At 44.9% G+C, this 20,414-nt stretch overlaps 1 protein-coding gene across 1 annotated transcript in view; it reads left to right on the top strand.

The window, feature by feature from the left end:
- The first annotated feature begins 15,883 nt into the window (after positions 1–15,883).
- SGPP2 (sphingosine-1-phosphate phosphatase 2) overlaps positions 15,884–20,414 on the top strand; it is a 40,902-nt gene continuing 36,371 nt past the window's right edge. Inside the window, exon 1 of the mRNA XM_074878247.1 lies at positions 15,884–16,112. Coding sequence (XP_074734348.1) covers positions 15,900–16,112 — 213 coding nt within the window. The 5' untranslated portion in view covers positions 15,884–15,899. The remainder of the gene's footprint in view (positions 16,113–20,414) is intronic.

The raw sequence follows: 20,414 nt of genomic DNA, 5'->3' as shown, positions 1-20,414 counted from the left end.
CTAGATCCTGCACAGCATGGTTATCTTGTGCTGTGTGGTCCCTAGGGAATGTTTTGATGGAACATGTGAGCCGCGTGGTCCCCACGCCTGGTAAGATGCTGCTTTTTTCCGTGGAAGGGTGTGACTCATTTTTACCTCTTTGTGTATCTAATGGCACTCGCAGGTTCTCTCCCTGCCCTTTGCTAGCACAGGAGCTAATGTGATGACACAGCAAGTCAGTTCATGGAGAAGATCCAACTGAACACTGTTTACTTTTTTATTAGTTTTTCTGCTGGAACAACTCAGCAAAGCAGGTCGCTGCCTGGGTGCATGAGGTCTGCAGCCAGTGCAAGGAAAAGTGCTGGTGGCTGTGTGGTCAGGAGAGGAAATGAGGCTGGGACCACAGCGGCGGTGATTCCTGTACACTTACCTTACTATGGAACGAAGCCATTAATGATTTCAGCCCTTTTGTCTTAGCCCAGCGTTGTGTCACGTGTATAATGCGATATTATAGTTCAGAGCAAGGCTTGAAAACCTGGTGTGACAGCCTGAAGAATAAGCTGTCTTGTATCCCCTGGCCGCTTTATCTGCGTAGGATAGTGTTGAGCTGTAGCTCTCTGAGGGTTTGCAGATTCACCGGGCATGGTGTTTGTCTGTGCAACACGCTCCGACGCCCTGTGACGTGGTGCTACCCTCCTCCTTGGTCACTCGGACTGGCAGAGCGCCGGGCCTGGAGTTGAAGGAGGCTTCTTGGCTGGATTCCTTTGGTGACTAAATCCAGGATTCTTGATAAGCAGCAAGGAGTTGGACCATGAGTACTGGGAAACATCTTCATGTTGAATTTAAAGGCTTCATAGGCTGGGATTGAAGAGAAAAGAAGTTTCTTCCGATATTTGGAAGAGTTACTGTATTTCTGAAGATGCAGATATATTCTCCCTTTCAGTCACTTTAATTACAATGAGCGTTTGTTCTTTGGGCTGTCCTCTTGTAGGCACTGTTCTTTAGTGGAAAGATGTATTAGTTATTGTAAAAAAAACCCCTGAAATGGAACTGAGCCGATTCTGAGGGCTGACTTTTGGCTGAACCACTATTGGAGACTTTGGATGTTATTCCACAAAAGTTGTGTTCTGAATTCTGAGCAAAAGTGGCAAACAACCCTTATGAAATACACATTTTTCCACTTAAAATAATCATTCTGTGGCTGGTAAGAATTGATTTTAGCATTTTAAATATTGGGCCTGATTTACCCAGTGCAGTGTGCCAGTTTTATGCTGGTGTAAGACTTGGTCTAAGAAGAGCTGTAACAGTGTAAAATGAACTGACCGATGTGCCAAGCCCAAAACCTCGTAGAAGAATCCTCCCATTGTTGACAAGGGACATGCTGGCATACATCCCTGCAGCAATAATGTCTTGTTTAGCTGGTTTAATTCTTCAGAATTTCTGTGTTGCTGTACAATAGGTATGTTTAATGAAATTTGATTTGAAATCTTGCTTTTTATTTACAGGTAGAAAGAAAGTTCTCTCCGATGGATGTGCAGGGCAGGAATGGATCAGATGCTAGCCCATTCGTGGTAAAAAACTTAAAACCCCTGCTTTATGCTTACGTTTTCTGTACATGTCAACAATTAAATATCTTGTTTAGGACTGATGCAAAGGTCATTGAAGTCAGACAGCTCTTCGCATAAGTCCTTGTGATTTAATATACTATTGTGGTTGACATCAGAAGCTTTTTGACAATATTTTAATATCAGGAGCTTTTTACTTTTATAAAAGCCCACTTATTGTATGACTTTCTAGAGTGCAATAAGTAACTAAGCCTAGAGCTCATTTGGTAAATATTTAGAAAAAGAGAACTTTTGCTTTTTATCCTTCCACTCAAATTCATTTAGACAAGTTTCCTCCTCCAACCCCACTTCCACTCACTTTTGAGGGGTGGCAAAAGCTGTGCATTATTTTTATGCCCTATCATTTTATTGTCAGATGCTGCAACATCATCTTCTGCTTTCTTCACATTAACATTTTATTTCATATAATGTATTTCTGAATAATTTATAATTAAAGTGCTTTTTTACCTTTTCTGTCTTGGAACTGCTGGAAAAGCTATTGCATGTGCCGTCCATTGCATTCAGTACAGAAGGGAATGTTAATTTTCAATAATATTTGCAGGCCATTTCAGAGAGCTGAAAAAGAAGACAAAAAGGATTACAATTACAAGCAGTTCCTTGTCAATCACAGCCATATACAAAATATATTGTTCTCTTAATGTATATAATAGGAAAGATGCAGAGGCAGATGCAGAGGTAAAATATTGACACCCCTCTCCCCCCAGAATACTCTTTATTGTGCTGTAGCTGCTAAATACGGTGCTATTTCAGTTGCCTCAGGCAACGAGGAATGTGTGAAAGATAGTGCCTTTACTGACCACTCACCTCTGCTGGTGAGGTCTCTCCCCTCCCCTCCCCTCCCCTCCCCTCCCCTCCCCTCCCCTCCCCTCCCCTCCCCTCCCCTCCCCTCCCCTCCCCTCCCCTCCCCTCCCCTCCTCTCCTCTCCTCTCCTCTCCTCTCCTCTCCTCTCCTCTCCTCTCCTCTCCTCTCCTCTCCTCTCCTCTCCTCTCCTCTCCTCTCCTCTCCTCTCCTCTCCCCTCCCCTCCCCTCCCCTCCCCTCCCCTCCCCTCCCCTCCCCTCCCCTCCCCTCCCCTCCCCTCTCCTCTCCTCTCCTCTCCTCTCCTCTCCTCTCCTCTCCTCTCCTCTCCTCTCCTCTCCTCTCCTCTCCTCTCCTCTCCTCTCCTCTCCTCTCCTCTCCTCTCCTCTCCTCTCCTCTCCTCTCCTCTCCTCTCCTCTCCTCTCCTCTCCTCTCCTCTCCTCTCCCCTCCCCTCCCCTCCCCTCCCCTCCCCTCCCCTCCCCTCCCCTCTCCTCTCCTCTCCTCTCCTCTCCTCTCCTCTCCTCTCCTCTCCTCTCCTCTCCTCTCCTCTCCTCTCTCAAGCTTTAAGCTTCTCTTCCTCACCCAGTGTTGACCTGCAGCCCCAAGCACAGAGACACCCTCGTTGGCATCAATTTGATGCCAAATTGTGCAATAGGTTTATTGGCAATAAAAGGGTGAGGGATGCAGGTTTAAAGCTGGGGATGACTACATCATTTCTGGTGGGAGTAATTTCTGGTTATTCCCATCCGTTTCTTTTCCATAATCCTCTGTTTTCAGTGCATGCCAAACAGGTAACTGCATTACAAGCTTTGGTTAAGAAAAGATGAGGAACAATTTAAAATTGTGAGGGTATGTCCATTAGTGCAATATCCTTCTCAAATAGCCAAGATTTAACAGCAACGAGGAGCATCACCACAGACTTGCTATCTCACAAATGTTATTTCAGCTGCGGGCAGATGAGGGCTAACTCTACAGTTCGGGCAGAGGTGACTCCAGTATTGCCTGTGCAGACCTACGTTTAATCTGGCTAATGGGAGTATCAAGATCCATCGTTTGGGCTCCAGAGCCATGCGCCCCTTGGGTCCTCTGCAGTACGGTGAAGCACAGCTGAAGGAGCCCGCATCTCTCTCGTGTATGGCACTTTATTAACAGCTGCCTCAAGCAGGAACTGTGTTTCTGTGTTAGGGCAGATCTGCCCTGGGTGTTTGCAGGGATTTAATTAATCTCATAGAAAACAGTATTTAAATTGGTGCAGTCTTCCAGGTTGGATGCAGCTTTAGGAACAAATGTATTTTTATAAAATTTACCTTTTACTGAGCAAACTGTACTTCTTCAGACCCTTTGCCGATGATATAATTGAGAAAAGAATACAGGAATTGCACTGGTTTAACTGTTGTTTTTTCAAAGAGGACCAAGCTAAAAAAGAGAAAAAGAGAGAAAACCTCAGAGAAGTCCTTTGTTTTGGCCAGCACTGTGTTTTCTGCACATCACAGTAACAGTGAAAATTGAATTCGATACTGGATGATGATTTAGGTGGCAGTGTGGGGCTGGCAGAGCCTGTTTGGGCTTGCTTGGTGCAGCATGCTGCTGCAGCAGCCTCGGCAAGGAGACAGATCTCTGCGGAGCAGGGCATGTCGGGATGCGGGACTGCTGTGTCCCATGCGGCACCTTGGGGCTTAAAATTAGCTAAGTGTTATGACTATGCTGGCCACATTAAAGCAGCTCTGTGGGCAAATACAGCCAAAATTAATAGTTACTAATAATGGTGATTAGTGTAATTAGTGAATACCAGCATGGCTATTTGCTCTCGGGCAGTTACTTTCTTCTACCCACATTGTCCTTGCATTGTTCTGAGAAGGAAAAGCTATTCCTATATGGAATCACTTTAAAAGATTATTTAGTGCTTTGGGACCTCTGTTTAAAATACACTACATATTTCAGTTACTGCTTTTATTACAGTATATCATTGGTAACGTTAAGTTAAAATAGGGATGGTTGTCTCTGAAGTAAAATCCTGCTCCAGTGAAGCTGGTAAGAATTTTTTCATCAGCTTCAAAGGGGACAAGTTTTCATCCTTGAAAATGACAGGGACATATTTTTTAAAGACAGCTTGGAAACAACTGCTATTGCTCAGACCACAATATTATGTATATGTGCTTAAATCAATTTTATTCAGAATGAGAAACAGATGAAGACATGGGGATTTTTGCATTCATACTATTGTGTATAGTCAGATATTAAAATTGTAATTTTTTGTTTGTTTTGAGCTGAAGTGAGCACATGGGAGTTTCTTTTTTAGACGAACTTTAACATCATCTCACAAGAAATAAGGAATTTAAAAATCACTTGACATGAACCTAAAACCTGATCTGTATATAGCTGAAGCCTAAGGGATCGTTTCTATCAATTCCTCTGGGCTCGAGGTTAGTTTCAAATAGTAGTATTTCCTATTGTAGATTTATTTCAGCTTTGTGCTCAAGAAGCTCCTGCAGAGAGTAGAAGAAACTACATAAGCTTCACCTGAGCTCAGGTAGCTTGTAAGGGGACACAGAAATTGAGTTGCCTCTGGAGTGGCAGGGCTGCATTCTACCCTTGTCACCTCCTGCTCTCCCCACCTCTTGGAAGCCTCTGCATTTCCTACCTGGGTCTCTGCAACCCTGGAGGAGCCCAGCCTCTGCTTTTAAAAGACATATCAGTCAGAAAAGCAAACCAAGTGTTAGGGGTAAATTAGGAACAATTATAGATGAAAAGAGAAAACATCGTTTTGCCACTGTATCAGTCACGTACGGAGCACTGTGTGGGCTTCTGGTGCCTCTTCTCTAGGAATGAAGATGCTCAGGGAAGAGCAAGGGGACCAGGGATTGGGAAGAGCTTCCTTACGAAGGAAACCCAACGGACCAGGACTCCACAACCTCCTGAAGAGGCAGCTTAGAGGGGATACAATAGCAGTCTAACTGACTGCCAAACAAGCCAAGCGACTCAGACACAGCAAACGGATCTCCAGCATTACAAGGGGACGGAGACTGCCAAAAGGGATGCTGCCAGCTTCTAAACTCACCCTGCCAAGGGTGACTGTAACTCTAGAAGGAAAGGGATATCTGATTTGGTACTTGGCATACTTCTGCTGCATAGTCTGTTCTGCTGGCCCACTCATTTTCATAATATTGGAAAGGAAGATGAGAAGCTTGTTTCTAATGGGTTGATTAGATATTAAATATTTTGGAACAGAACCAACTAACAGTTGGGATGTCTTTCTGATGGGGGTGAGAACTCAGGATGTTACATTTGGAGAGAAAACTCTTCAATTAGTGAAAAATGTGTTTCTAGCTGAGTCAAGAAAGAGATTCCTTCATCCTAATTTGAAATCCAAATTACTTTAATTGAAGAGTATATGGTTCCTGAGTTTTATGAGTAAGAATAATTGAAAATGGATTAAATTGCCATTTTTTTGTTCACAATTGTTTTCCCCAGAAAAATGTGGACTAAATTTGTACTCCCACTAGTGAATGCCAATTTGGAAGAATTCCACTGGATTCATTGCAGTTGCCCTAGTTGCACCTTCCTTAGCGAGTACAGAATCAGGCCCTGCGTGCATAATTTTTTCACTTCTAGACCTGAGGGAATATAACCAAGAGCCAGGCTGAGGTCCCATTCCAGATCAACTCTTTCATATGCAGATTATAAGATCAGTGAAAAACAAGCTCGGTTTGGCAGTTACTTTAAAAGAGACCTTTGGATGATTTTATCAACAGCAGAAGAGGCAATTCACTCTTCATACTAGAAATCATCATATATGTCATTTTGGGAGATGTGATCTATACTGACTTTTTTGAGTAGAGAGAAAAATACCGTATTTGGGAGAAATTTTCTTTGTGCCACTTCAGGTCTCTGGAAACACTTCTGCCCTCAAAAACCTCATCCCGTAATCTCAGAGAAATATTTTTACCCAGTGTATTTAGATCAATATTTTTGTTTTATTTATTTCTATAGTCTTGTCTCTTTGACTGAGGCTTCAAATAAGATTTCAGAAGCTCATCCAACATTTTTATATTAATTCTGCTAGAAGCATGTACATTGAGTTATAGTTGTGGTCTGGATTTGTAAATGCCAATGCAAGAAAGCACCCAGGGAATGCAACTTCTCTCAACTCCTGCACTGCTAGAGACTGCTAAGGGAGGGAGTTAAAACATGATTCTTTCTTCAGCCATTTCCAGGAAAGCTGCCACCCAGATGGATGATCCATGGTGGATGGTCAACAAACATAGTTAAAAGATCTGTAGGTGCTGCCATTGTCTTTCAAAAGAATACATATTCCCCAAAGGAGCACAAACAAATAGAGATAACAGGGTGGGCATACATGTCTTCTCTAAAACAATCAATGGATGTCTCAAAGCTTGTTGACTTGCACAGTGTCCGTGCAAGGGCCACAGGTCAGGCTGCAGCACTGTAAATGCTGCTGCAACAGCCACTCTCTGGGTCAGAGGGTTCAGCAGCTCCTGTCAGGTGTGATCGGTCGCCTCTTGGATGACATCTGACATTTAGCAATTTGATGCAGAGGAAATATTTTTACTAAAATAGTTAAAAATAAGGATTATTAAAATAGGTGTACAAACAGTTGACCAAGTTTGCTTTAAAGGGAGATGACAAAGTATGGCCATGTTTCTCTCCTGAAAAACATATTGAAAATGCCTGCCATTTGGTGATATTTAAATACATCTCAAGAGCAAAATGTTTGCTCTGACCGTGAGGCATAGTAGAAAATCACTCCTACTATGAGTTACTAGAGGTAAAGGATCAGTTATGACTGCATTCTGAAGAGGCTTGAGGGAGCCGCCCAGGCAAGCCATCTCCTCAGTCTGCCTGCATCTGAATTCAGTGATGGCTCCACAAAGAGGTTTTGTAAACCCTATATTTCTGTCTTCCTTATGGATCCCTTTTCCTTCCTTCCTTACCACGGTCTGCAGATGGTCACATTTTTAAGGGGTTGCAAACTGCTTCAGAAAGCAAGGGCAGGACAGCCTGAGGCTCTGGAAATACACTGGTCACACCTGAAAGAAATAGTAATCTCAACTGTACTTATCCATATGTAAGAATAGCAGTACCCTTGCTTCATCAGTAGCTGAGTATTAATTGCTAGAATCAGGGAAAATTCCCAGAATATAAAAGGTGTTTCCTTACTGCCCCGTACAGTTCATTTCATAGCTTCCAGTGTTTGAAGTGGATGACTGGTATTATTTCTAGTGAATCAAGGCAAACACTGTCAGACTTCCTAATGATGGTTTCTATCTACTATAACATAAAAAATGTACATATGTATTCTTGGTTTACTGCCAGTCAATCAATGTTAAAACGTTGACATATGGGTGTGGGATTTTTTGCTGTCTTTAAAATAGGATCAATGACATTAAGGATTGTCATGTAAATAGTAGAAATAAAGCAAAAAACCCAAGAGCTATTTATGGTTTTAGGATGACATCTGTAATGTGGGTGGCAGGAGAATAAAAAGTAGAGAATTTCAAAGTTCTTAATAGTTGAATGAATTGACTGAGTATATATTTTTTATTGGTTTACAAAGCATTAGTTAGCCAAAGTTCATGCATACAAACAAATCTGTGAACTAAAGATAAAATAAATATATGAACTGGCTGCACTAGCCTCAATCCACTTCCTTGCTCGTTTTCCACTCCCACCCATCCTTCTCTGGACGGTTAACTCCCAAACAGAAACTCATAAATTACCTGAAAAAAAAAAAATTAACAAGTCAGCAGCTCCCAGCAAAAGTCACTGTTGCCCTTCTCAGGATGCTTTTCGTTGACTGAGTCTCTGCAGGGTCAGAACAACCCTGATGGCCAGGTTAACCTGCACTGCCAGTGCCCAGCTCCATACTGCAAAGAAACAGAGGAAAGAAGAATACCCTCAGTCTGTTGCATTCCTAACGAGTGTTTGACAGCAGTGACTCATGCTGTCACAATGCAGCGATAAACATTTAGAAAACATAATGCTGCAGCTTCAAAAATTATGTCAGGAGTTTTCATGCATGTCATGTGTCACTAAGGAGAAGCTATCAAGGGTCAGGCTTTCAAACCCATCTTCTGCTCTGAAGAGGATGAAGAACCATGGAAAAACGTGCAGTGTATGGAGGGCGTTTGGAAGTGGTCTCTGCCAGGGCAAGAGAAGCTGCTGCTCCCCAGCAACAGTGTCAATTACTTTTCCTCCAGAAAAGGTATGTGATTAAAATCAGCAGCTGTTTTCCAACAGTTTTTGCTCAGTTTTGTACATGCTGGGTGTGAGATGCCCATTAGCAGCTGACTGCTTAAAGACCACACACCATGTTCAGGCTTCCTTCTGCGCACGTGGGCTTGGAGCAAAACCCACCTTTCTAGAATAATAACTTGCTTGAAAGACAAGGAAATTGTAAAAAGTAGGGTATTACACTGTATTTGATGATAATTACTCAAGAACTGTCATGTTGACATGTTTTTCACATGCTGAATGAGGATTTAAGAGAGCACACCAGGAGATGTCTCAGAATAAAACAAGCAAAGAGAAAGGATGTTTGATCAGCTGCGCCCTTCCAGCAGTGCCCATGGTCTGTAGCAAAGGCTGACCATTTCCAGCAGAGCTGGTTATAACGATCTAGAAGCTGGTTACTGCTAGCAAAGACCCTCCCAGGCGCTTTTGCAGGGGTGATTTACAGTGGCTGCGCAATTCCCTTGTCTTTCTGTCATCCCTTCAGTCCAGGCACTGACTGCTGTAAGCAGAAGTGCACCAGACACGGGAGCCGCCGTAAAAAAAGTGCTAGAAACCCTTTCCATGGTTTCAAGTACATCAAGGTAAAACTCAACCCAGATAAAGAGAAGTTTTCACCAGTTTAAGCCTAGACTGCTGGTGAGACAATCAGAATTTTTTCCAGAGGTCTAGTATATGGTATTGTAAATAAAATCAGACAGGTCAACTCTTATGACAGTCAAGCTTTTAAAAATTCTTAGGGGTTAAGTTTGATAGTTAAACACAGCATTATTAATTTCTCTTCCGCTGTTAGTTCCCAAAACACTGAAACAGCCAAAGTATGGTATAGCCTACAAATAACCAGAAATGTTGAGAACACCTCTAGGAATTTCACAGTAGATGTGGGTGCAATTGAAGTGTCCAAGTGATATGGTACAGAATAATTATTTAAAACACATGCTAATCATCACTGAAAATTAGCAATACCGTTCCAAGCAATGCAAATCATAAGCAATTACATAGCATTATCTGGTTACTTACACTGCAAACAGAAAAGTTAATTATTCCTACCCAAGACAGCAGCCGCAGCTTCAGCACATTCTCTTTCTTGCAGTTTTTGGAGATGCTTTCATGTTTCCAAGTTCTAAAATTCACTTTGCTTTTGCACTTACATTCTCTAAAACTGAAAATATGACCGTATATATAATAAGGATTTTATAATAAAATTATGTGACAATTATAAAAACATGGGTCTACGATTCCATTTTTTCTTGTGCCTAAAGTTATGGGAGGTGATGAGCAGTTTGGACCCTAAAGGACTTATATATTTAGCACATACTGTGTTCTGGAGCTTTACATTTTTAAGACCATCTGTGCACAGACAATCCGCTGTGCATTCAGTGCGTTGAAGGCTGGCGGAGGTATTCAGAAACTTGTTACAATCTTGCTATACTGCTCGGTTAAACTAATGAGGATATTTGCATAGAAAGGATTTCTCATAGTCAGAAGAGGCATAAAAAACCATGCAGGCTTGAGACCCATTACAGCTGTGTGGACTCCTGTTGTGCCAAATCAAGCTGGTTTTATGTTGTTACGTCTCAAATGGAGATCAAATCTAGGAGAGATTCAATGTGAATTGTACTTATGCGTGGCTTTACATCACAAACACGACCGTTCCTACTGCTGCAGAGCAAAGCCTGATGAAACTTTGTGATTCTTTCTTTATTGACCTGTTGCAAAAAATGTTTTCTAAGAAAATTTATTCAAAATTAATTTTCTTTGAACTTTGATACGCATTAAATCAACAGCAAAAGATTCAAGTGCTGTGAAAACCATAGTCTCTCATGCATTGGTTTCTAAGAGCACCTTTTACAGAACTTGGCCATCTCTTCACCGTACTTGAAAACCTTTGGTTCTTCCAGCTAAGCTGAGAAAGCTCTGTTTTGTTCCCTGTGAGGTTAGTGGGTGGTTGGGTCTGACATTCAGTACAAAAGTGTTAGATCCAAAATAATGTGTTCAGTAACATGTCAACTAAATAAAACAAAAATGCAAGAATCTTATAAAAAGAGTACTCAGAACTTTTGGTATTAAAACATACAAACTTTAATGGTTTCTTCTGCAATATAAACAGTGAAAAATGCAAATTGCCAAAAAATGGCCAAGGCAGATGAAAGTAAGTGTTGGGCTCTAAGTACTTTGAGAAAATGACTGAGGATAATGAAAATATATGGGATGAAGCTGGGAAAGAAAATTTGTACAAAACCTGTTTAAATACGATGTGCCATGACACCGATGAGTTGGTGGGATTTCTGTTTTCACTGCATGGCCATAGGATTTCTGCATCTAGCCAGAAGTGTCTTCAAACAGTGAAGAAGAGGGATTGCAGCAAAACTGTCAGTCGAGTCCCACCCCTCCCTCTGGCACAGCCCACATCCCACCATCAGGCTCTGTGGTCCCAGGTCACAGCGTGCTGGTGTTTGCAGCTCTACCCTACCAAATCTTTATCATCCCTCCAGGTATTATAGATACTAGTAAGTCCTTTCCCCTGGTACCAGAGACATCTCATAATGCAGTGGCTCTGTGCCTACTCTACGGCAGTTTCAGCAGAGGCTTCAGTTTGTCTTTGTTCACGTCCTGTCAGTGACTTTTTGTTTGGAAAACTGCAGTTCTGACATTTGTCTGTATAACTAATAAGCCACCACCGCCTCAAAGGGCTATCAGCTGAAGTAAGTCTAAGTATGATCTTCCGCAGTGAGATGTGATTTTTGTCTGTAGAATGATGGTAAAAGTTGTGCTTATAGTTGCTCCTCCAGACCTTATTCCCTTGGCTTACAAGTCAAAACAAGACTTGTCTGGCTGTCAGGATTGCAAACTCAGGCTGGCATCTGAAAACAGAGCTGTGTTCTCATAGCATCGTTATCCACCCCCGGTCGTGGAATTTGTACTGCACTCTTAGCTTTGTTGATGCTGGAGGCAAAATTATCCACCATCATGACAGTGACGCCTGTTGTTGAGGAAATGCTTTCAGCGCAAGGCACTATTTTCAGCTTTCTCAAAAGTTATCCTTTGTATTCTCATCTTTCACGCTTATCCTCAGCCCAGAGGTGATTTTCTTCCCTTGTGAAAATGTAGCTGAATGCTGACCAACTATTAGTGAGATATTTTGGTAGTTTCACAAGTTAAAGTTTTAAAAACATTTTTTGCAGTTAGGCAGATTATAACTAGCTTCTTTTAAACACTCAGAATGCTACTCATCTAGTCCTTAGCACTGATGTTGCTTCCAGTGGTTTTACAGAGAACTGCCTTTTCTAAATGTCAGAAAATCTGTATGGGCCACACAAAGTGTGGGACAGTTCTTGAATTTTTTATTTGTTTCATTTTGGGTTTTTTTTCTAAAGCAAATCCTTCAAGAAGCCAAATACTGAGTATTTTTCTTGGCCTTCAAAGGTAATGTGAGGTAGGTCTCAGGAAAAGGTGATTAGAGCATTGTTCTATAAGAGGAATAGAAGAGAAATGATTCATACTCTTGCTTTGAGCAAGAATAAACAAGTTGTTCTATGAGCAGAACAAATGATAAAACAAGCTTCCTATAGATTTTTATTCCACATTACTAGGCAGTTTCCACTGCAATGGTCAGTCTTCTGCCCTCAAGTTTTCTCCTCAAACCCTCCATCCTCTTTGTGGCCCAAACACTGATGTGCTCTGGTCATTCCTACAATCCTCTATTCCATCCTGGAAGTATCTCTTTTTCCCTTTTCCCCCCAAACCCACGCTGCTGTATCCTTCAGCCGTGCCCATATCTGTTAGGTACTGGATAGGCAAGAGGTGGAATTGCCAGCAGCATGCCTGGAAATAAGCATGTTCTGAGTAGGGCCATCAGGCAGCCCAAATTGTGTCTCTGTCCACTATTCCAGTGCCGTTTCTCCCTAAAACCGCAGGAGTGCAAGTCTGGGGAAACCTCTGCTCCTGTGATGGATGTGGTTTGAATTTGACAAATGATTCAAAACTTGGTTGAGGGGAGGTGGTAGAGGCAGAGTGATTGATCATTATCTTCCTAAGAAAATGTCCAAAAGCCATCAATGAGTTTTCTTTGTGTCCTAAACTGACCATGAAATGTTTCTTTCATTCCAGAAATTAGTCTATATTAGGATCATAACTTCCACAAATCCCTTCACTTTCCTTAGTAGAAAAGGGGTCACAGACTTTTCATCATCAGCTTATGTACCACCTATAATTGCTCATGTTGATTCAATGAGTGTTAGGCATCTGGCCTCTCCAGGTGTTCCCACAAATTCCTTTTGCTGGATATTTGGACCCCTGGGCCCCCAAGCACCTTTGTAAAATTCCCCCACGCTTCCAAACTAATTAGGGTCAGCTCATTTCTAAGCTAGAAACGACAGGCACCATCCTTTCCACACGCAGCCTTATTTCACAGAGACAAAGGGCCACTGCAGTCTTGACTTAGGCGATGCTTAAAGTTCCTTCAGATCTGGCACGTTTCAAAGCCGGTTTGCAATTTTTTTTTTTCAATGACACTGCAATTTTGGCCTTGCTTTTTCTCCCATTCCCCAGTGGTTTGGATCTGGTGTTGATTCCCCTGTAAGGCGAGAGGGCTTGCTTAGTCTGGTGTTCCCTGTTCCACATAGCAGCAGGAAGGCCTCAGGCCTGGCTTTATCTAATGCTTTGCTAGTCAAGCTAGCATAAGGAAATATGGGGGTGAAACTGCATGCAGTTTTTGTGTGCGAATGCCTCTGATAAAATAATTTACTAATGCAATCTAAAGTCACAGCTGTATTAAGCTAATGTCAAGAAAATGGTAAATTCTTAGAAGTAGATTCCCCCCACATCCTCTTTGGCTTTCTTGGAAACCTTAGTGAATAAAGGCAGACCAAGAGCTGGAGTGCTCAAACACATGGACAAGGCAGATAAAAATTAACAATAGGTAGAAATCACCCACCCCCTTTTAATTTTTTTTTTTTTTGGGGGGGGTGTCTATTAGGTTTAGAGTAAGTCTGGGAAAAAAATCTCAGTCATCCTGAATTCTTACCATCTGGATGCTGACATCCTCACTGAGGCACACTCCCACTAACCTAAGTGTTTCCCTGAAGAAGAATTAGGTAGAAGCTGGCTATGAATTGTTAGTTCTGTTTTAATACTTGGGAAGTATTATAATGACAATGGGGAGACACAAGTATGTAGGCAGATCAGATAAATATTGACTTGTGGTTGACAAAGAGATGTTTTAAAATACCTACAGAGTGCTGGCCCTGGCCATGCGCTTTTACTCCTGCTTTCCTGCTTTATGCTGTGCCTCTGGGTGAGATCCTATCCCACTGGCATCAGTGGCAAAACTCCCAGCCACACTGGCAGGGCTGTAATTTTACTCTTCAAATTAACATGTTAAAAAGTCTTGTATGCATCATTATATAGGTGGGTAAAATAAGATTTAAATTGTTTTGAAGACTCTTTCTGTCATACAATGAAAATAACCATGAAGGAACCATGGACTGAACTCATCCAGCTCTACTGAAGTCTGTCTGTGGAGAAGGAATTAAGCAATATAAATGCAATTTTTAATTGAAATTCCACACTTGTGGATGTTTGACATATCCAAGAAACAGAAGGAGAACAGAAAAACTTCCCAGATAGGTATGAGTGCACCTAATAAATTATACAGCCATTAAAAAACAAAACCAGAAGCAAACAATGAATAATTCCTGCAAGTAAACAATACAAACATATAACCAAGCCGGAGCAGGCAGCCTCCCTCCTCGTGAACTGGTTCTGCCAACGAGCGAGCTGCAATCCTGTCATCTCGGTCGCGGAGGAGTGTGTGTGTGCACAAGCAATGAGGAAAGCACTTGAAACATGATGTCCCCTGGAGCTGTGGTTGGGCAAACCTTGAATGACAGAAGATTATATTTTGAGAAGATAAAATAAAATGAATCACACAAAACAATTAGACGAGATCCATGGAGTCTGCCCCGGAGTCTGAAGGGGGGTGAAGGAGACCCATCCCTGTAGCTGCTCACAGAGGCCACGCTGCCCATGGCCGTGGTGCTGGCCTGGCCCGAGCTGAGGCTGGGTGACGAGGTGACCCTGCCATCTTGGGAGCTGGCACTCGCAGAGGCTGCGTGAGCATCTCCCACAGTCAGCCAAAGCAATGGCACAGGGACAAACGGACTTCCTAAAAAGCAAAGGTGCATGGCTTTGGTTTTCAGAGGCTGTAGAAAGAAAAGCCTTGGTGCAGTCCTGGATAATTTGGGGTATTTGAGAAGGAAAAAAGTAACAGATTTGCAGTGTGCTACATTGAGCAAATGGTGATTTTGCAATCTTTGTACAAAATATGTTTCTGGGGATAGAAATGGGCTGTTCTAAAAAAAAAAATGCACCAAAAAAACTAGGGTCCTTCATGTTTCAAGAGCAGGAATCAGCAAGTATCATCTGCAGCAAGTTTTGCAGCCCCAGAGCTTGAGGGGTGTCTTCCAAGTGATAACTTCTCTCTTTCTACCAAAATCCCACAGCTGTATTTAAGGGAGGAAATACTTAAGAGATGTATGGTTATAGGCGTATGTGTACGTGTGTATGTATACATGTGTAAATATTCGGGAGAAAAAAGAAAAGCTGACTCAAGATGGGACAAACTGAACCCGGGGCTGGCCCAGGATTTGTTTCACACCCGAGAGGGGAACTGAGGGGGGACCGAGGGGGGACCGAGGGGGGACGAGCCCTTCTGTCCAGCGCAGTGGTGGTGTGAGTGCTAGCGCAGGGAGGGGAAGAGGCTCTCCCCCGCAGCCCTCCTCACCTGCCTTTTCATGGCGTCCATGTTTGTGTGTTTTCCAGGGAAATCCCGAAGATCTTGGTGAGATTCAGGGCGTTTTATCTTTAGGTTAAGAAAGCAGGCTGTGTTTATCTCAAGGTAGATTATATTAAATTTTTGTTACCGGAGTAGCTGTGGTAGGAAAAATGACAAAAAAGGGGAACTTGCTGAATTTCCTACCGCCGCCGGGTGGGGGGCCGCCGCCTCGGGGTCCCGGTCCCGGTCCTGATCCCGGCCCGGCGGGGCTGGGGGCTCCCGCAGCCGGGGGCGCGGCGCACGGCCCAGCCGGCAGGGGGCGCTCCCGGGAGGGCACCGCACCTGTGCGGGCGGGGCAGGGGCGGGGCTCACCTGGCGGGGCGGGGCTCACCTGCCCGCGGCCCCGTGGCTGCCGGGGCGCTGCGCGGGTCGGTGCTGCGCGGCGCGGAGCAGAGCGCGGAGGCTGCCGGCAGCATGGCCCGCCTGCTGGGCACCCTGCGGAGCTCCCAGCCCGTGGCGCGCTTCCAGCGCTGCTGTGGGCTCTTCCCCGCCGCCGAGGAGGGCGGCGGCGACCCCGCGGAGGCGGCCCGGGACAGCGGCGCCTGCAACGGTGCGGGCGCCCTGCGCCGCCCGGCATCCGCCGGCCGCGGGCCCCCCAACGGGGTACGGAGCGGCCGCGGCCCGCAGGTGAGTGCCGCGGGAGGGGGGCGGCCGGGCCCGGCCGTGACTCAGCAGAGCCCCCCCCCCCCCCCCCCCCCCCCCCCCGCGGCCGTGCGCGCCGGGGCTCCCCGGGGGGGTCCCCCGCATCCCGTCGCCTGCCCGGGCGGAGGGGCCGGGAGGAGGGGCCGGGCTGCGAGGGGGCGCCGGTGCCGGGGAGCGCTGTGCGGTGCCGCAGCCCGGCTCCATCGCGGCCCCGGGGATGAGGCGTTTCTGGGGCTCTCCGCTTACCCCGCGGTGTGCGCGGGGCCTGCCCGCGGCGGTGGCCTGCCCCGGGATGGCCGCTCTCCCGCGGGCAGCGGCCGGCAGGCGGCTGCGTCCACCCGGGCCGCGCGTGCCGTGGTGCTGCGCGACCCACGGCTCCGGCAGTTTCACGCCGGGCGGGCCCGTGGCTGTGCCCGTGGCTGTGCCCGCGGCCGTGGCTGTGCCCGTGGCTGTGCCCGCGGCAGCTGGGGCCGGTGGCGGCGGGCTGAGCCCTCTGCGCGTCCCGCCGGCCACGCCGGTGGCGGCATTTGATGGCACGGGCTGTCACCTACTCGGGTATCTGAAGGGAGCGGGGAAGGGCATGACGCAACCGATGTGTACAGGTTGGATGACCTGCTTTCTCACTGCAGTGACTTCAATTCATTCGCAGATCAGTGGTGGTGCCTTTTGGGAAGGAGGTGTGATAATGGTCTTCCAGACTCCACCTGCAAAATAAACACGGGCCAACCACCAATGCTGCAGCTCTACCACTCCTCCCCTTCCGCACTGTTTTACCCTTCTCTCTTCTACATCTAGTGCTTGGATTTCCATTTCAAGCATCTAAAATTCTTCATCAGCCACTGTTTGACTCTTTCTCACTTAGAAGATAAGGAAATTTGTGGTAGTCCTTCAGTCTGTTCATTTCTGAACTACTGTAAACTCTTTTTGGTAAATTATGCAGATGATTCACTTAAAGATTTATTTTCACTACTTGCTTTTGAATAGTGATGTAGTTAGTGTAACAGTGTTGGTACTAAAGACCTGTCCAAGTTAAGGCTCCATGAATGGAGCTGTTTGCTTCACCTGGAGCAATTGTTTTGGGTTTCACGAAATGAGTCACGACTACCTTTATGGTAAATATGTCTTAGGTGAGACTCCATGAGACCTGGAGATAGAAGCAGAAGGGTTTGTTTCCACATAATTAGGATACTTCTGAAACATGTGGAAGTTGGGTTCAAACCCAAACAAGATGGAGGTAGGAGTAATGACTTGAACAGTGTTTCAGTGAAGTGCTAGATTTATAAGGATATACTCTCCTCCTGTGAAAATCCATTTTTACAAAGAGGGTCTTCTGCAACCTTCCAGGAGGTGCAAAAAGTGAATTTGGATCTTCCTTACGGCAAACCTCACGTTTACTGCTCTGTTGCTACGTGAGGTGGGGTTGCCCTGATGTATCTGCTCAGAAGTGGGCTTAGAACTCTAACATAGCAAAGTCCTTGGCCATAAACTCTCTACGGACCATGGTATTTTCTTGCTCTTAGCTGCAGGTGTTTGCAGAAAAGTGCTTAAGCACTGTCCCAGCATCTCGCTCCTGGTGACCTTAGGTGGCTCTGTGCTCAGCTTGAGCATCCCTTTCTGAAGCTTGAGCGTTTCAAAGTCCGTACTATCAGGACAGAAGGTTTCTATGAGGTAGTAACTTTCATATTACTTTGTCTTTACCGCCACAGTGCACTAATCTTAGAGGTTTTCAGGTTCTCCTATGTAAGTTCTTGGACAATCAGTAGGTTATACCTCTGAAAACAGAGTATATTGCATGCTTGAGTGAAGGATGTGAATAGTTGGCCAGATGCTGGGGCTGCCACAGCTCCATCTCTCCAGGACATTCTCCCTTTCTTCTGTGCCAGCTCTCAGGCCCCTGCATCTGACATGGGCTGGATGCTGTGCCGAGGTGGCCCAGCTGGGGAAAGGGAGCTGAGGGCTGTCAGCTGGTGGTGGTTTGGGAGGGGATGGACATGCCTGGTAGGGGTGGATGCCATACTGCATGGAGAGAAGGGGGGATTCCTCAGGAGGGTAGCAAAACAGTACAGTTCTTCATCTGAGAGAAGGAGGCCTTTACCTGCATGCATTTGTTGCCAGCAGTGCTGCTTGTGATGCATCAGCGTTGTCTTTTATGTATAATCTGCAGTTTATATGTGGGGTTTTTTTAAAAAAAAGAAGTCAGCAAGGACTCATTACAGTGGTCAGCAGCACAATGAGTGGCTGTATTTGTGAATCTTTGTAATTCAGTCTCATCTGCTGCACAGGAGCTGCCCTGAGATGCCAAGACAAGGGATGAAATGCTTAGATGTGACAGCAAGGGCTGCATGTGTTTCTTAAATATTGAATCAGCTACCTAGCTCATGTTCTTGATGTTCCCTTGGTTACCAGATCAGTTAGAAATACTTTTTAATACCTCAAGTGGAAACTCGGGTATCTGAGCATGATACAGAATGGTGCTAGTCTACCACACTAGCCAGATTTATGCTCTGACTTGGACTTAATATTGAAACCATGGGCTTTTAGTGAAGAAACTGTCAGATTTTATTACTGCAGAAGACAAGACAGTAACTTCTAATTATCCTGTCTCTACCTAATTAGTTTTCTTTACTCCTTTGTAATATTAGATTCTCAGAGATTTCATTTCTGAAACTGCTTGAGAGGTATATTTTCCTGATGCCCTGTATGAAGCCCTCAAGTTGCACACTTAAAAATACCAACTTTCTGAAGACTTCTCTGGTGTTTTAGTGAGTGGTCAAATAAATGTTACATACATTTAAAAAACGGAGCTGTGCTTATCTCTAACCTCCTGATGGACTTTTGCTCCTGAAATTGATAGCCTGAATTAAAAAGAAAAATAATCTCTTATTCAAAGTTTTCTGTGGAGATTTGTTTGTTTTTCTCTACTCTTCCTTTTCCCTGATGCTTTATCATCTCTCGAGATCTATCTTTCTGCCTTTGGAAGACTACTAGTTCATATTTACTCTGTAGTTATACCTTAACAGTCAGAACTGCTCTGAACTGGTGTAATGTTTACAAATTGCCTGAGCATGTTTAGTGACTGTATAGTTCTTGTTCGTGCCTTAGGTGAGGAGGCTAATAACCAGGATGACAGCAAGGTGATGGTAACAGAAACCAGGAAAGCAGATAAAAACTGCACATAGATCTCGGATGTATTGCAATCCCCCAAAATGCAGTCAATTACTGGCGAAACATAGATGACAGCACTGCTTTTGCTGGGATGGGATGTCTGGTAATTTGAAGTAGACTTGCTCTAGAGCTTGAGTCAAGGTTTCTCTTCAGTGGTGTTCCCTTGCAATAGATTTTTACATCTGCCTCAGAGTCTTGCTTTTCCTTTTAAAATCATATTACTGGTTTCCTCAGTTTCATGTCGTTTCCCTTTCCGTGCAGCAATAAGTTGACAGTAACTGAGGTGGGTTCAGGCACTTCTGCCTCAAATGCTAGCGCTTTGTCCTGCTAGAGAATATAGCTGAACTTTTGGAAGTTCCTTGTTTTGGAGCTGCAGCTGGAGAAACATGAGATCCAGTTTCTTATTTCAGTGGGCTGAGCATGAGGCTCACATTCCGTGGCATCACTCCTGCTGCTCTGGTACTTTGTGTTCAGCTCTCTTCTACCTGGTGTGGCTGCTGAGGGAGCTTGTCTCTCTTGCACGTGTCTGATTTTTGGTTTAAGGTTCCCTTGGAAAGCAGCTGGTAAGGGACGTTGTTAGTCTGTATGAATGAGACAGTTTCATCGGATGGTTTTGGCCAGCCCTACGAGTGATGGTCCTTTGGAAGATGACAGTACAGTTGCATCCAAGATTCAGGTAGTGTGTGGCAACCCTGGGTAGATCTGTTAGTGCTGGGTTTGCTGCTCCTCAGTGAGAAGACCAGTGTCTCCTCCGGAGAACAGGCAGCAAATCCAGGCACGTGCCATTTGTTACCAGGGTCTAGTCATCTAGGTCTTGCTGCAGAAACACCTGATGCTAACAAAAGTTTGTGAAACTTCACTCACTGATTGTAATAGGTCTCTGGCGTGGCTGTGCAGTGTCTGCTGGTGAGGTGGGTGGTGGTGCGGGGGCATGCGAGGGGCCGCGTGGGCAGCCCAAGTCCTTATGCCGATGATTAGGTGCTTTGTGACTCGGCGCTTCCCAGCTCACAGTCTGAGTCATCTTTTTGGAGGCCACTGGACCTTGTAATGAGGAGCTGTCAAGATCCTAGGATTAATTCCAGTGCTTGGAGGCAAGCCACTTACTGTTTTATAATTCTACCG

The sequence above is a fragment of the Strix uralensis genome, chromosome 9, assembly GCF_047716275.1.
Source record: "Strix uralensis isolate ZFMK-TIS-50842 chromosome 9, bStrUra1, whole genome shotgun sequence".
Taxonomy (NCBI): Eukaryota; Metazoa; Chordata; class Aves; order Strigiformes; family Strigidae; genus Strix; species Strix uralensis.
Note: the sequence above shows the minus strand (reverse complement) of the source record. Positions and strands in the feature narration are given on the sequence as shown.